General features: G+C 38.4%; 1 protein-coding gene and 1 long non-coding RNA gene across 5 annotated transcripts in view; one reads left to right on the forward strand and one right to left on the reverse strand.

The window, feature by feature from the left end:
* Positions 1-915, forward strand: part of Tmtc2 (Transmembrane O-mannosyltransferase targeting cadherins 2) — a 187,590-nt gene extending 186,675 nt beyond the window's left edge. The window contains exon 10 of one of the 3 annotated variants that reach the window (XR_010891199.1): positions 280-343. Coding sequence is in view for 2 of the 3 variants with exons in the window: in XM_067358976.1 (XP_067215077.1) it covers positions 280-611 (332 nt within the window). In the remaining variant the exon portion in view is untranslated. Of the gene's footprint in view, positions 1-279 lie in introns of all 3 variants that reach the window. The other 2 variants (XM_067358977.1, XM_067358976.1) reach the window with 2 other exon arrangements.
* Positions 1-16,339, reverse strand: part of LOC105668428 (uncharacterized) — a 144,242-nt gene extending 127,903 nt beyond the window's left edge. For both annotated transcript variants that reach the window (XR_010891204.1, XR_001100095.2), the window contains exons 1-2: positions 15,510-16,339; positions 15,200-15,245 (exon numbers count right to left, since the gene is read on the reverse strand). This is a non-coding gene — a long non-coding RNA (uncharacterized lncRNA). The remainder of the gene's footprint in view (positions 1-15,199; positions 15,246-15,509) is intronic.
* Positions 16,340-16,593: the final 254 nt, after the last annotated feature.

Raw genomic sequence — 16,593 nt, forward strand, 5'->3', positions numbered from 1 at the left:
CCGGAAACCTTTCAATGAAGTTTCGAAAGAACTTTTCAATCTATCAAATATATCTATATAAACGCGATTTATCTATTTAATTAAGAATCAATATAATAAATTATTGAATAAATCAACAAATCTGTAACGCATTAAATAGATAATTGATAGATTTGTTAATAATCGATTAAGCGATTTAATTAACAGTAACAGTAACAGTAACGATACGATTTATATAAACGATTGAGTATGGTGCGACCTCGCGACGCATACAACAACGTCTGGTTGCAAAATTTCTAGGGCTGTTCCTGACGTCGCAGGGCCGACTGGTGGAGGCTGCGGAGGAGCAGCTGCGAGCGGCCGAGCTGTCGCGGTCCGATTACGAGCTGTCGGTCGCGGCGGCCTCGGCGCTGAGGCAGGCCGATCGTCGCGAAGAAGCCGAGATCTGGTACCGACACGCGGCCAGTCTGAGGCCGCACGAAGCCCGCAGCCACACGAATCTCGGCGCGATCCTACACCTGAACGGCAAGTACAAGCAGGCCGCCGCGGCTTATAAGGAGGCACTCAGGTTGCAGCCGGGCGACGCGACGACCATAACTAATCTGCACAAACTGGCGGCGATCTTGGCGTGACCTGAAGAAAACGAGGACGACGGAGGAGGTGGAGACGAGGAGGCGAAGGGAGAGCGACGACGAGAAAGAAAACGGTGTGTGTATCATACAACCCCGCGCGAAAACGACAAGGACCCCTTCTTACTGACCTTACCGTGTACCCCGAGACCCCCTACCGGCCCGATCTTCCTACCGATATTCGTTTATATCTCTGCGTCGTCGGTGACGCGCGCGTTTACGTCGACGTTCGTCGGCGACGCGCGGCCGACTCGTATCGCCTGCTATGGTATGTAAAGAATAAAGCTTCCTTTATTTTTCTCTAATATACGATGGTATGTTTTATTATTTCAAGTCCTCTCCTCTACTCCCCATATATATATATTAATTAAGATGTAAAAATATATGACTATTCTATTAAATTTTGTTATACCGCTTGTCAAATTGATGCAGAAATGATATTTGAAATACTTATTTAGATACAAAAAGATATTACGTATAAAAGATCTCTAAACTTTTTATCCTTTTTATCGTAAAATTAAATGGATTATAGTATCAAAAGAAAGCCGAGGAAAGCTGTCTATTGAGTTGTATCAATGCTTCAAATCTGCCTTAATACGAAAAATCATCCTCTTTTTATACACGTATACAGAGCAGGTAAGTTCAAATTCGATAAGAGCAAATCGATAATTATTTTGAGCCGAGACATTTCACCGTGTCGTCATTCACCTATCTATAAATCAATCGTCCTAAAATGGAAAAAGAGGGCGAAAAAGTCAGATCGAAATGTCTTGCGCGTCGTTCGAGGGGATTACTTGCGATTTCTTTGATGAAGCTCTGGATGAGATAACTACAAAAATTGTCCGGTGAAGATTACTTTGTTTCCTCCATACTTTATACGGATATAAATAACGTCGAATTTTTCCGAATCATTGCATTTGAGCTTCTAACTTTTTGTTACACTTATGATATCGATTTTTTACTTTAATTCAATAAAACATTGATACCATTTGTTCATTTTTATTTTAATTATATACAAGTATATTAAACGAGGTGGCACGATTCATTATAAGAATTTTCTACGGCGGACATTTGAATATCCTCAATCTTTCTCTTTCTCAGGTGCTGAAGCTCCATTAATATCGAATCTATTTGCACGAAGGTACCAACTGGAATATTTAAGTTTACACTTTAAATCACACCCCCGAGCAAGTGCCAACGGCGCGAGCGAGCTCGGGGGTGGAATTGGGAGGGGATGACGGATGGAGAAACGGCAGAGAGAGAGAGAGAGAGAGAGAGAGAGAGAGAGAGAGAGAAAGGGGTGAAGGGAGAAAAGAGGTGAAAAAGCGGGCACACGGAGCCACCTGTCGCTCCTGTCGCACTGCTGGAGACGGTCTCGGCAAACACTTCGCGACCGCCGCGACGACGGCGGCGGTTACCAAGCTTTGTTCCGCGAAGAACTCGCTTCGTTATCTTTAAAGCGGAACGCCGTCAAGACCGCCCGTTCCTTCTCGAGAAGATGACTCGTTTCTCTCGCTGGGATGCGTCGCCTCGGCCATTTTATTTTTCACCAACTTATTCATCTTTACGTTCGCTATCCCGCGTCACCCTCCCCGCGCTTTTATATTCTATCCGCTCTACCTCGCGCCCAACTTTCGCGCTCTCTTGTTTATTGTTTCAGACGGATGCTGTGTAATCTATGAGAAAATGGATTAACTTCTCGCATTAAAATTGTAAAGGGGTTTTCGTTGTAACAATTTCAAGATATCTTTTAAAAGACATTCACGATCGCGAGTATTATAATAATTTCTTATCTTAAAATCACTATGCATTCAAGATTGCGTTGCCAGAGAAATCACTCGTAAAAACTTCGATCATTTCCTGCCGTGAAAAAGCGAAAGAGACGCCAAAAACGGAGTGGACGCGAAAAGCTGGCGGAGATAAACTTTTTGGTGCATTACTGATCTTTCGATGTACCATTTTGCTAGTGCTGCTCGAAGAGCGAAGTATATCTATAAGATAACACTTCGTTCCTTAAAAACTCGGAGTCTCTCATCACATTTCCGTCTACTTTATCCCTCGCTTCAGTTTTCACGCCGCTTTTTTCCCTCTTCCCTGCATTATTTTATCTCAACGTCTTACCTTGGGACGTACTCTCCTTTCTTTCAAAGGAGGTTCTTTATATCTTCTATATAATCTCTTATCTGTTCTTTTTTTAATACTTTAACAATACTCGACTGCCATCTCGCGTTTCGCGTCAACGCTAACGACCGTAACGCTATTCTTATTTTTACATAAAGAACCCTCATCGATTTTTATCATTTTTGCATGACGGCGCATCTTTCGCTTCTTCCGCGACGTGCCTACTTCGCAACATATTTTTTTCATTATTGTAATTTATGTTAATGCGATGCCTCCTTTTGCTATTTTTACGTCCGATCCTGCCTTCCATTTAATATTTATTTTATTTTACATGTTTCAACTCGGATATAATATAATTCGTAAAGATCCACATTTGTATTCAACACAATTGCATCAAGTGCAACAACACAATGCAACGAGCAAGAGATATGACAACCGCCGCGTTATGAGGAGTTTTCAAGTCAAACTTTTGTTCTTTTATCTAGTCCTGTTTCCCGACTTACATTGTCTTACTTTTATTATGTCTCCGCCCGTTGGCCGTGTTTATCTTTCGCTTTTCTCTTATCTGCCGCGAGCGGGGCGCCATCGATTTTTAGCCGCAATAAAAGCGGCCCTTCGCCCGGCAACCCGGCTGCCGCGCGTGCCACTTTATAAGCTTACAAGTATTATCATCATCCCCTTAGTTCGCCGTTCCGGTTCACTTCGCATTTTCCTCACATTCCCCGCGATTTGTCCGGATCCGTTTACGTGATTTTCCGTCTCTTGGCCTCTTGCAACTCCGCATACACGATTGCACGTCTGCGCAATCCTTTGCCGCAGTTAACGACATTCGAATGCCGGCTTTACCAATGTACCTTGCAACATTACCAAAATCCCTGCATTTCCTCGCGTTTATTCACCGTCTCGCTACTGTATTTTTCCATGTTATTTTTAAATCTCATGATCTATTGAGGAGAAAATTGTCGACGCTGAATCAGTAACAATTTTCAAAAAACCTTTGACATTACATTTTCTAGAAACTGAGAAATATCTAAAACAATAAACGTTTTTTTAGGATCTTTTTCTCGAGTAATAAATTTATGACCTATTTTTTATTACCGCTCTTATCTAATTATGCTTCCGTGCTTTATTTCTGTTGCATATTAGTTCCGGTTGTAGCATATTATACAATATATACAGAACACAATAAAATTTTCCTTCCTTTCTTTTTTGCCACTTTTTGCTCTCCACTACAGCAACTCCATATTTTCATTAACTTTGCGCGCGGACTTTGCTAATTCGCTCGCGAACGCGAACATTTAACCAGCACCGGATTACTATCGTCCGCGTTATTTTTCCGCTTTTATCTCTCTTTCTCTCTCTCTCCTCCGCCTCTCATGCATCCTTTTTATATATATCCGTGTCCCTCCTGGACTTACGTGACCATTTTCCGCGCCTTTTTGCGTCGTCATAAAAAGACCGTCGCGTCGCCTTACTGCTTCGCCACTCGTTCATGATTTAGCAATAAGTGCGGCGCTTTTATCTCTCTTTCCGCGTTCTCTCACCATCTTGCACCTTATTGATACTACCGACCTTTTTCTCCGATTCGCCGTAAGCATCGTTTTACACCTACTGGACGACAAAGAGTGCGCGTTATCGAGTTACTGTAGTCTCTACTCAGAGTATGTGCTGATTTTTTTTTTTTTTTTTTCCCTACAAAATATACGACTCAATGTATGTAATAATATGAAAATTCAAGACTGATTGCGACAAGAATCACGAGCATTACGATCATCCGGTGGCGCCAAAAATTTCTCTTTCAAAGGAACTTTGACGCAAAATAGGTTTCTCTGCCGTCGCTTTTTTCAATGACCTTTCCCTTTATCCTCTTTCCCACAATCTACGTCACGCGCTGCATATAAGCGCCTGTCTCCTCGTGCGTCTTATCTCGCGCGCCTTTCTACGCGAAACTCACTGCCACCCTTTTGCCATCGGACCCTTTCTCACTTTATTTCTTTACACCATATCGCCGAGACGCAATAAGAGATGGCCAGATAGACGGACATTTATTATGCTCTAGGAGCCCCCTGAGAGCAGCCCCATTCCCATCCTCTACGTGCAAAAGCAAGAGAAAAGCGAGCGCGCAAGAATGACTCGCTAAAGAAAATACTGAGAGTCAGTTTCGACGACCAACGTTTCAAAATTATTTTTAACTCCAAAAAATATTACTTATATAAATATATTCGATAACAGAAAAATTAGCAAGTTGACTAAGAATTATACAAATTTTAGTTATAGTCGACTCGATCTGGATTCAGCTTGAATCAAATTTGAAACTAATCCATTTTCTCTTTTCCCTATTATTTTTCGGTTACTAACTTTTATTTTACTGTTGCACTTTGATGCGAATCATATTACACGACAGTACAAACAATAACAGATTTTAAAACAAAGGATATAGACATGCAATACAGTTCGAAAAAATTGATTTCAAGCGCGATTACTGTTACTCGGTAAATATCTACCTTCATCCTATCGTAATCACCGACTGTGACGCAACGTAATAAAGGTGATGGCACACTGGTGTGCAATTCGGTACGGTGGAAACGAGAAACGGCAGCCCGAGGGAAACAGAGTGGAAACGATGCCGGGTCGTTATTGTAACGATGTGTACCGAACAATTTTGAAATTCGATGTGCGCGGATGGAGTGGCTCGGCGAAGGTGGGTGATCGATGCGGCGGAGCGATAAGGCGACGGGTGTATTATTGCCGCGGCATGAAACAATAAGAAGTTCCCATGAGTGATTGACGTCACGGCGTGCGCGGCGACTGGAAACTTGGGATTATTTACCCGTATGATCGATCACACGGGCGCGATATCGTTAGCTTATAAATAATAATAGTGACACTGAGTCCCATCCATATTGGGTATCATCGTTCTTGCTCTCTCGTGGCGCGAGATCCCACGGACAATCAAGCCGTTCGATCATCAAATTAAGAGGTATCTTTCGGCGCGCGCGATGAATTAACTCATTGGGGAAAATAAATAAAAAGAGATAGAGCGAAGGAGAAGAAAGACATGGAGATAGAATAGAGAAGGGTAAGTTTGCCGCAACAACCCTCTTCGTCATGGGCCGCTAATCGTGGCTGAAATGAATCGGCCCATTAACCGTCATCCGTCAAAGCGAAAGACAAACAACGGACTTCGTGGCGGAAGAAAGCAATGGCGTCGAAGAGACGTGAACAACAAGACTTGCTCCCTGTCGCAGGTAAGAGAGTTCTCGCTGTACTACGAAAGGGCAGCAGGTGCATTCGCGCAGTCTGATAAAATATTCCGTAGGGTCGCGTCACCCGGGATTACAAGATCGGTACTCAGCGGTAAGAGAAAGGTCAAACGGTATTTCGTCGTTACCAGGCTCGCCACAACGAGCTTCCCTGATTTGCCCACTGCCACCGCAGAACGGAAGTGGAGCGACGGATGATGGAAAATCCGCAAATCTCTGACTACGGTGGCTCATTACTCGTAAATGCACGAAAAATGTACCAGATAGCGCGAGGAAAAGAATATATTTCACATTTTCTAAACTATCCTCACAATACACGGTTCCGAAAAAATAATATAATATTGCGTATAGCAAAAGATTACGTAAATATAAAAATATTAAAAAAGTAAACAAAGTAATGTAAAAATAGTTAACACATAACTGACAAAGTTAACAAAATTACAAGCATTACTTTTAAACTCTTTCAAAGATCCTAACATCCTTCATTGAAAATAAAGTTCTAAATAATGGTCGATTATCTTATTAGCATATGCTTGCGCACCTGGAATTTTTTTTTTTTTTTTTTGCGGGATTACGTTTTATTTCGCGTCACGCATCGGAAGTGCTATTGACAAGGCTGTCATAAAGAGATGGCAGTGAGTTCTAACTCGCGAGAACGGAAATAAAGAGCGCAAAATCGTCGTCGTTGCGACGTCGCGAATCGTGTCGATCCATCACCGTACGCGCGATTTCTCCTCTTTTCTGTTTTTTTCATTCTCTTTTTTTTCTCTCGCCCATACCCGTCTGCCGCAGTTAAACTCGCTTACACTTCCCGCGGAATGCGACGTGAATGTCAATGAACCGTGACAGGATGGAATTCACTAGTGACTTAACGACAACGTTCTTGTAGCTACTGCATCTCGCAAGTTGGTTTTAAACGACGCGCTGGGTTTCGATGCAAGAAACTGTTGCTGCATCAACAGTTTCGCCAGTTGACATTTATGAAGAATGTGACGTAAACGTAAATAGCACTATATTCAACGGAGAATTTCCAATTGTTAAAAAATAATTCTTCAAATAATGATTCTTGTCAAAAAAATGAGTGATAATTGTATTATTAAAACAAATATATGTAGAAAAGTTAGGACAAAATATGTCAAATTTGCATAAGAAAAAAGTAACAAAATTCGTATCATTCACAAAAATAATTTATGTTTTATATAATTTTTATGCAAATAAGATTACAAAAAACTGACCATATTTTTACTCTCATAATATACAAAAGTTCTCCTTTATCTCCACTATTAATTAATTCTAATTTTTATTTTTAATAATGTAAAAACCTTATTTTCCAACATACAATGAGACCATTGAAATCCGACATGCAGTTCATACCGTATCTCGAGCAAAGGAATATAGCATATGTGCGCGCATTGCGCCACTGTGCTTCCGACCTGACGTTACATCCGTTTAAGCGAAACGGACTATATTCATCTACGTTGCTACGTACGGTATTACCAACACCGAATCCACAATGTTATGCTCGATTAACGTGGAAACGGACAAAGCCCCAGCCTTCATGTAGAGCGCCGTGTCCGACACGCCGTTAATCGGTGACTTTAATAAGCACGCCCGGAGAGCTTGCAAGGACCGGGCACCCCGCGATGACAATCGATCGCACACCGTCATTGTAACGCTTCCGAGCCAAGTTGCACAATGAGTTGCGCAAGTTCGGTGTAACTTTGGTTACAGTGTAAGCTAGCATGCTAGGATAAAGGACTAAATCGCGATCGTGAGATATAAGAAATCGTTTGTTTGATCAAAGAGCGAACTCTGCAAATTTTTTCTTTGTTGTCAATGTTCCTCGCATAATTATAATCCGAAACTTTTAAATCACAAAATAATCCATCAAAAAATCCCAAAAATGTTCTTTACAAACGTTTGAAAACAGTTGAGAAAAGATTAGATTTGGCTGTTGACAAAGAAAGGCCTTGAAAATGATTTTGAAAGGTACTTTCTGAAAAGGAGGGTTTGTGTAAAAGCTGGCAAATTAATATGAGCGAAAGATGGAGAAAGGGACGACAGTCCCGAAGCAGTCTTGAAAGCGCAACATTTAGCTTACGGAGAAATATCTATTACCCTAATGCGACCTAATACGCTTGAATGTGTTCGTTGCAGATTAATTATCTTAATGCCGGCTTTCGTAGCGCCGTAACATTTTGAGAAAATTTGATTACTGCGGATAAAGCCAGCGCACAGAGCGTTTCAGGTAGAATAAACTGCTTGCAAATCTTAGAAATTATAGAGAACAGAAAAATTATTAAAACTCTTGCATCATAAATGTTTATGTTTCCAAAGTTAAATTAATCTGCAACATTTATTGTTTAAAGTTAACTAATTAATTGAAGTCACGCAATTAAATGTATCTTTGACAACATCAACTTGCGTGTTAATAAGCTGCGTTGATAACGAGAAACTCATGTCAGACTGGATCTAGGTTATTTCAAGTATTAGTTATATTTAAGTAATAATTACTTACGAGGTTAGCGTAATTAAATTGAAACGGCGTAACACACGTAAATAAAACAATCTGAAACCCGCAAATAAAAATAGATTAAAAAGACACACATCGGAGCGGAAAATCGGGAAGCTCGCGCCGCGCGGGAGTTTACGACATAGTTAATAATTAAACCACTTCCCTGACTAACGAAAACAGGTCGTGCCCGCAGAATACGCCGTCTCTGGGGAGGCCAAGCGCATAGCGCGATGCTGCGCGGATGGGAAGCGCCTTTTCCACCATAAATCATGTCGGCGGAAATCCGCGCGCACGGGACACGCAGCGGAGGCGCGGCTCAACGGTGCGGACGACGTAATCTTAAGCGGTAACCGGATCGCAATACCGGATCGCGGAACATAATACGGACCGTCGCCGGTGAACCCCTTCGACCGATGATAACGCCTTAACGATCATCGAGTTGTTGCGCCCTTGCGAAAGAACGAAGCAAATTACGTTTCACTTCTTTTCCTTATCTCCAATTAAAGGACATAAATCAAAGTCAGCGGAGTGCTAAAAATGCTAATATTGTAAAAAGTGAGAAAAAAATACAGCAAAAAATACTACTTGTTACTGGTATTATTAATACAATAACTGTTAATCCAATATCAAGCTTCTCAACGCTATTTCTTTATATTTCTATTTCTATTGCATTATGAATTTTGTTTTATATTGCGAAAAAAATGCTTTTGTAATATACGCGGCGGTCGACGAGCTCGGAAGGCAAACAAAAAAAAATAGGGCGCGCCGCAAAAAAAATCTTGCCAAAATGAAATTTCGCAGAGATACTGCGACTCTCCGCGAATGAGGCGACGAGACTACGATATATCGCAATAGTGGGAGAGTGGGAGGAAAAAGCGATTAATCCACCTCGTTTGCACACCACATGGCCGGCAGCTGCTTTTGCATTCGGCCGTGGCTGGCTATCGAATGGAAATGAATTCAGCCGGCGTTAGTTTCCACGAAGCGAGGAGCAGGCCCGTGCTCTTTGATGTAAGCGTAACCGCCATTTTCGAACCTTCCCGCTAACACTGATTTTTCCACCTCAAAGAGCGACGCGTCGTCGACCAGATCGATGGCGGCAATCTGAACGCGTGCAGCTGTACAATGGAAAATGATAAAAAGCTGCCTACCTATCGAATCTGAAGGAGGAATTCATTCTTTACGAATAATAACGATACAAGTATTTCAATGAAATCTATTTCAATGAAAATAATACGGAAAATAAAACTAGAGAATACATCCACATTCGGCGAAAAATATTGCAAATTAATAAAATAGTAGTAATGCTATTACGAATAATAAAGTTTATAAAAGAAATCGTATAAAATTCCGATCTTTATGAGACTTTTATATTTACTAAATGTACGTTACATTTTATTGGCGGTTAATGAATTAGATAGTCGATTTAAATCAAATATCGGCTGTTTGCTAGGTTTCACTTCGCAAACGCAATTAGGCGCTTAATTATCCGATGGACATTCGTCTGGCAGGGCACATCGCGCGTGGTATAGTATGAACAGCACCGACACGGAGATACGAGAAATAAAATTGTGTTTGGCGTATCATCCTCAAAAGAAAACTTTCATTAGCTTAATGAAACGGGTGACTCCGGCAAAAGCTAGGCCGCAGGCGCGGCCCGCATCCGGGACACAAAGGGGACGCGGCAGCAAGCAAGAGGGGGAAGAAGATGAGGAAGGACGACGAGAGATGCACACCGGTAAAGCCCGTCGGCACTTTAATTAGAGAAATTAAATTTTCAAACGAAACACACAGTCTGACCTGCCGCCTCTTAGCCCGGCCGTCGGCCCGCTCTTCCTCTCTCTTTCTCTCTCTCACGAGAGATACGATGAACAGTCAGAAGGATCCATCTCCAGTAACAAAACGATGACAGTAACGACGGTAATGAGCAAAGAAAGCATAATAATACCTCGGTTTCCTGCCGCGAAACTGTCGGCAGATAATATGCGTTGGACTGTGTTTTGCGATGCGTAAAAATGTATATATCATGACTAGAAAATTGTTTCTGCCAGAGAGACAAACACAAATCAAACTTGAACTTCTGTTCTTTTACCCTAAAACCGTCATTTATAATACCGAAATATGCACAAATCTTTTCTGCAACAGATTTGATGCAATAGAAAATAGAATTGTTAATCTCTTTTTCATATTTATAAATGTTACAAAAAAATGTCGGTTAATCCTGCAAGCTCACAGATCTCATAGCGGAGTTAAATACCGTTCTCATTAATTCCGCGCGAGTCTCTTTTTTTGCCGCGATAGTTCTTTCGGAAGTCGCTGACTTTCGCGCAAACAACGGTTACTCGTTCTTGCCATTGTCTCGAATGAGAAGCAGCGGTCGCGAGTTAAGTGAGCGTGGCGCGAAGGAGGCAAGACGAGAGGCGAAGGGGTTAATTCGAAGGAAAACACCATCGCCGTGGAACGTGATATACCCGACCTTGGAAATTCGCAGGCGAACTCAAACCGGCGATTCGTTTTATTCACGGTCACGAACGCCCAACAAGGTTTGTATCGCCTGCTTGAGTTTCCTGCTCAAGCTCTTTTTTTCGCTTCTCCTCTTTCTCTCTCTCTCTCTCTCTCTCTCCCCCCTCCCTCTCTCTCTCTCTCTCTTTCTCCCCCGTCTTGTCTCCTCCGACATCAAGCGCCAATAATTGACTTCGAAGTGGGTGTCGAGTAGCGAGAAATCCAAAGTATAACGTCTAACGAACAAATGGCCTTAAAGAAATTAGTTTTAAAGTATTCTCCTTTAATGAGTAGTTGGACTTCGCCTCCTCGACTCGAGTGGCGACGCGCTCACGAATACCATGTCGCCAACTTAATATCCCGACATTATTACCTTTGAAATTATTACTTTTCTAGATCCGGATAATATATTCGTATATTTTATATCACGCCTGTGTGACGGACCGGTGATATTTTGCAATATTATTTTCTTTGAAACCCGTTAATCCGTATAATGTATATTTTATCATAAAGTACAAAGCATTTTACACGGCGAAAATCGCTATTTGAGACTGTCAAATGTTTGAATTTCTTTGAATTCGATATTTTTTTATAATGTATAAATCTCTTTGAAAATATAGAATATATTAATATGTTAATGTAAATTTAACAAGATTAAAGCAATTTCTGTAGAAATTACAAAATATTTCTTAATATTTTAGCCAAAAAAGTCAGTAATTTCATTAGCATATGACAAATACACAGTTTGACAAAAAAATTAACTTGACGAAATAATTTTCGCCAGAATTACACCAGAAATTTATAGATATAGCCACATACATAAGATATAAATTTTTCTCAAATAAATTGTTCTTATACTATAATATTATTATGAATTCTTTACTTTCTTATTAGCATAACACGTGTAAAGTTTCGCTGAAAAGATTTGCTTTGAAATGTGTCGACTTTTCAAATAGCATAAACCTATTTGTTCAGCGCTTACTACGTTCTTTTTGCTCTGATCATTTTTGGAATTACACCATAAAGCAACGCCGAATATGCCCGGTTGAAATCTTATTTAATGAGCTACACGTATAGCCATTATACAGTCATTCTTCTTCATCTCTGGTTACCTTTAAATCCGGAAGGAATGTCGCGCGTGACGCGAACATGGCACAAAATAAGAATAAATATGAAAGCAACGCTTATTTATGATCTTAAACAATGTTTCATGTTGCAAATAATATGAGAAAAAAATGGGATAACGAGAATGCTGATAAATAATCTGATAAAATAAAAAAATCTCATACAAATTTTATAAAACTAGAACAACACAGACGCGCGCTACGCATCAAAAACCCCGATTAAGTCCCGATCAAAAAACCCGATCGGATTTTTGATCGGGACCCGATCGGGTTTCTGATCGGGTTTCTGATCGGGTTTCTGATCGGGTCCCGATCAGAAACTTGATCGGGTCCCGAGCAAAAACCCGATCGGGTCCCGATCAGAAACCCGATTGGGTCCCGAGTAAAAATATTAATGAGGTCCCGATATGGAACTGATCAGGCAAAAGTGATCGGGTCCTGATGATTACACCCGATCGGGACAATACAGGCGCGTGCTACGCGCGCACATTTATTATAGTAATTTAATAATTATGAAATCTAAATATTTTAATACAATTTTTTTATTTGAAATAACCGTCAAAATAACCTTCGCTCTCAAAGTATCAAACTGTCAGAATAATCGCGATAACCAATCAGCGTCGCGAAAAAGCGTCAACAATTTTTTCGATACATTCGAGTATCGATCTTTCATGCCTTTTTTAAGAGTGGACAATTACTTACCAAAAAATATAATATTTCTAAAAAATATATTCGCAGAACTACTTCTAAGAAAGAAAAATTTGTATTAAAAAATAATTTAATTTTAAAAGATCTTTAAATTGTTCCACACTCAGATTAAAGGAAAGATAAAAAATCTAAAATAGTCTATATTTATCACATGAAGCATTATTTCAAATGCACATTTCCATGATATAATCCCTGCTGATAATTTCCAACAAATCACTGAGAAATGGCCGTATATGGCGCAGTGGCCATAAAGCGGCAGACGGTATCTTTCTAAAGGAAGCACTGACGTGACGGCGTATTCTTATCTCCATTCGGTAGGAATATTCACTTTCGAAATGACATCATAAATTAAACCGGGCTTCGACAAGCCTTTATTCAATGAACCACGTGTTAACCAGCATGAAAAGACTTGTCTTTCTCTCTATCTCTCTTTTGGCCATCAACACTCTTATCGACCCGTGCGAGAAGCCAGCGAATAGAACCGGATAAGACAAGGAAAAGGAGAGAATGAAGAGGAGATCGGATGTCTAATTCAAAGAGAACCTCTATTCTCGCGAAACGCGATACCGCCCGTCTATAGATATTCGCGGCAAGTACTTCAACTAGAAGCTCATTTTGCTCGCAATCTGGAATGGGAAATAGGATTATGATCGCACTCCCGTTTGTCTTTTCGTTCTCCTGCGTCCCGAGAATTGTAATAATATATTGTATAATACTTATGCGTGTTAACCATTTATCTGTCATTTCGCGAGCTATTTAAAAATGATATAGATATATTTATGGTATTTGAATCAATTTGAACAGCATATATTAGAAATAAAAAAAGAAATATAGAAAGTATGGAAACAAATATGAAACAACAGAATTGCAATTTCAATATTATGACGGAGTTCACAAAGGTTGGAAATTGGAAATCATACTGCACTTCTTTTTCCAACTCTCAATTATATTCTTGACTGAAGTCCGTGAATTCATAATTTCACAATTTAATAGAAAAGATTCAACTTTAAATAAAAGGGTGCACTTATACGGAAAGCTAACAGCTCGATTATATTTATATTAAAGAAATTTGTAATTTTGCCCTTGCAATGCACAAGGGACTTTGTGCAATGGACGTTCGCTTAGAAATAAATAAGGGATACGTTATTGTTCGTGCAAGCGAAAAATAGAAGAAAGAATTACGGGAAAAATGAACACAACGCACGGGAGAGCGGTGGACAAAGAATAGGGATCACGAGGTTAATTTGAGAAATTTCGTAGGGAATGCCCAAGCCAGTATGCCGTTTTATTAGTATCCTGGGACGCTAAATAAGGTTACCACTACCATCTCGTGTTCAGTCCTTTTCAAGCTGATACTTTTTGCTACCGCAAACATTCTAATTTTGCTGACGTTAAAATTCTATCGCAAAAATATAATACTTGATAAGGCTATCTTAATTTTTACTGAAGATTTGTTTACAAAATTAAATGTGTTACTAATATTAAACATTAAAAATGTTATGGTAATTAAATTTTCATTAAAATTTTTGCACATTTGTTTAAATTTAAACACATAATAAGATATTTTTATTTGATTACACAATAAAAAATTAGTTTTTGTGAAAAAATTTGCGTGAACAAATTTTTGTGAACAAATTTCAGTTTTAATAATTTATGATTCTAACGCTATTCATGTCTTGATATTTCAACCAAAGCAAATTTTTACTTAAACAAAAATCTAAATTATTCGAAAAGTATATGAATCAAACGAAAAATATTTTGCAGTGTCCTATATTTATTTTTACTAATTTAAAATTATCACTTATCTATTCATAAAACAAAGCATTGAAAGCAGATAGTTTAATTATTGCAAGATCGATAGCATATTAAATATTAGAAAACTGTCAATCAAAAAGATTGATATTTATATCAAATAACCAAGTATTATAAAGTATTATTCTCTAATCTATTCTCATAAATAATATTTCACTTGTCGTTCTAAATTCTGTTAATATATTATCATCTGTCTTAAAATATCATTTAGAATATCATATTCTAATATGAATGGCCTGATATTTCATATATAATTAATATTCCTTCACATAATAAGATATCAATATAAATAATGAATATATAATAATTTTTATTTTATAAACTCTTTGCGCATAACCTCGTGTGCACGATAAAACAATAATACGTTTCAGAATTAAATATTCAAGCATCAATCTGTTCTAGCTTATTCATTTTTAAATAATGGATTCATAAAATATTTTATCTATTTACAATATTCTGACATACTTTCAATCTCAATTTTCAATTATTTTAACCTATTTCATAGATTATTACTTGAATATTAAAATAAAAATAATCTTAACTCACCGATACATGATGCGTAGCAGCGGAGTTATTGCTCAACGTTGATAATCTGTAAAATACAAATATATTCTAATTATAATAATGTTCGAAATAATTAATATTCTAGAAATAATTATTGGGTATTGAGTTTTGTATTTTTTTCTTAAGTAAATACTTTTGATAAAAAATTACATCATTAAACAAAATCGAATTTTTATAGAAAATATTTAAATATTAAATATATTGAAAATATTTCTTAATGCATCGTAAAAATAAATAATAGTTTTATACATTTCACAAGTAATATATAATAAGTAAATGATAAAATATTTACCCTTCGGTTGCTCCGCCGGCACCCGATATTTCCTAGGCCTCCTCCTCCTCTCAGTAATGCATGGCTGCTCCTCAGTAGCATAACACTCGCAAAAATTACGATCGCGCAACTCTCTGTACGGCACTACCGACATTAATCGCAATCGCGCCGCGAACTTTGTCAACTGAGGACAAAGAAATAACTCAAATAAAAGCACGATCGCACGGATCTGCTCGACACTCGGTGTCTGAAGCAGGCAACGGTGACGAAAGGAATTCGAAAAATGCGCAGTAAACTGAGCAGACATGTCGTGACTATGCTACGCTGAAACTACTTTCAAAAGTTTTCCGCGCATGATAAATAGTATATCTTTGCTTTTTAAATCGTTTAGTAACAATTAACAGTGATTTTACTATTTTAATATAGATTTCAACATAAATATAATATACAAATTAAATTAAAGGTATATGTATATCCGCGGAATAAAATAACTGAGTCGCGCGAGAACTGATTAATCGAGCAAATTTTGAATCGGCGGTTATCAGTGAGAAATAATCTTGTAATATTTGTCACGATAGTATTCTAAATTAATAACGTAGGATAACTCTTGTAACGTAGACAATTCTTATTGCCATCTGCTCCGTCCGAGTGTCGGCGCGCGAATGGTACTAAGGTTATAGCGTGCGTAGATATAAACACAATACGCGGAGCATTGTAGACTACAAAAAATGACAACAAACCTCGAACGATGTAAATCGGCTTCTAAAGCTCGCTATTTAGAACATTTATGAGATATTTCATTTCAATTTAATTTATGTATTATCGTACCATACGAAAATATGCGTAGAGTTTATAAAATAATTATTATTTTATAAACTCATATATTGATATCTTATTATACAAAAAATATTAATTACTAAATACCAGTCATGTATAAGTTTATATTAAAATATATTGTAACATGTTCGAAAACGTAAATAAAATAGAAAATTTTACTTATGTGCCAAAAATACTATATGTAGGTACACAAATTTTTAGGAGATACAGTTAAAAACATCACAAAGATGCGATGTATCAATAATTTCTTTCCAACAATTTTACATAT

The sequence above is a fragment of the Linepithema humile genome, chromosome 7 (assembly GCF_040581485.1).
Source record: "Linepithema humile isolate Giens D197 chromosome 7, Lhum_UNIL_v1.0, whole genome shotgun sequence".
NCBI lineage: Eukaryota > Metazoa > Arthropoda > Insecta > Hymenoptera > Formicidae > Linepithema > Linepithema humile.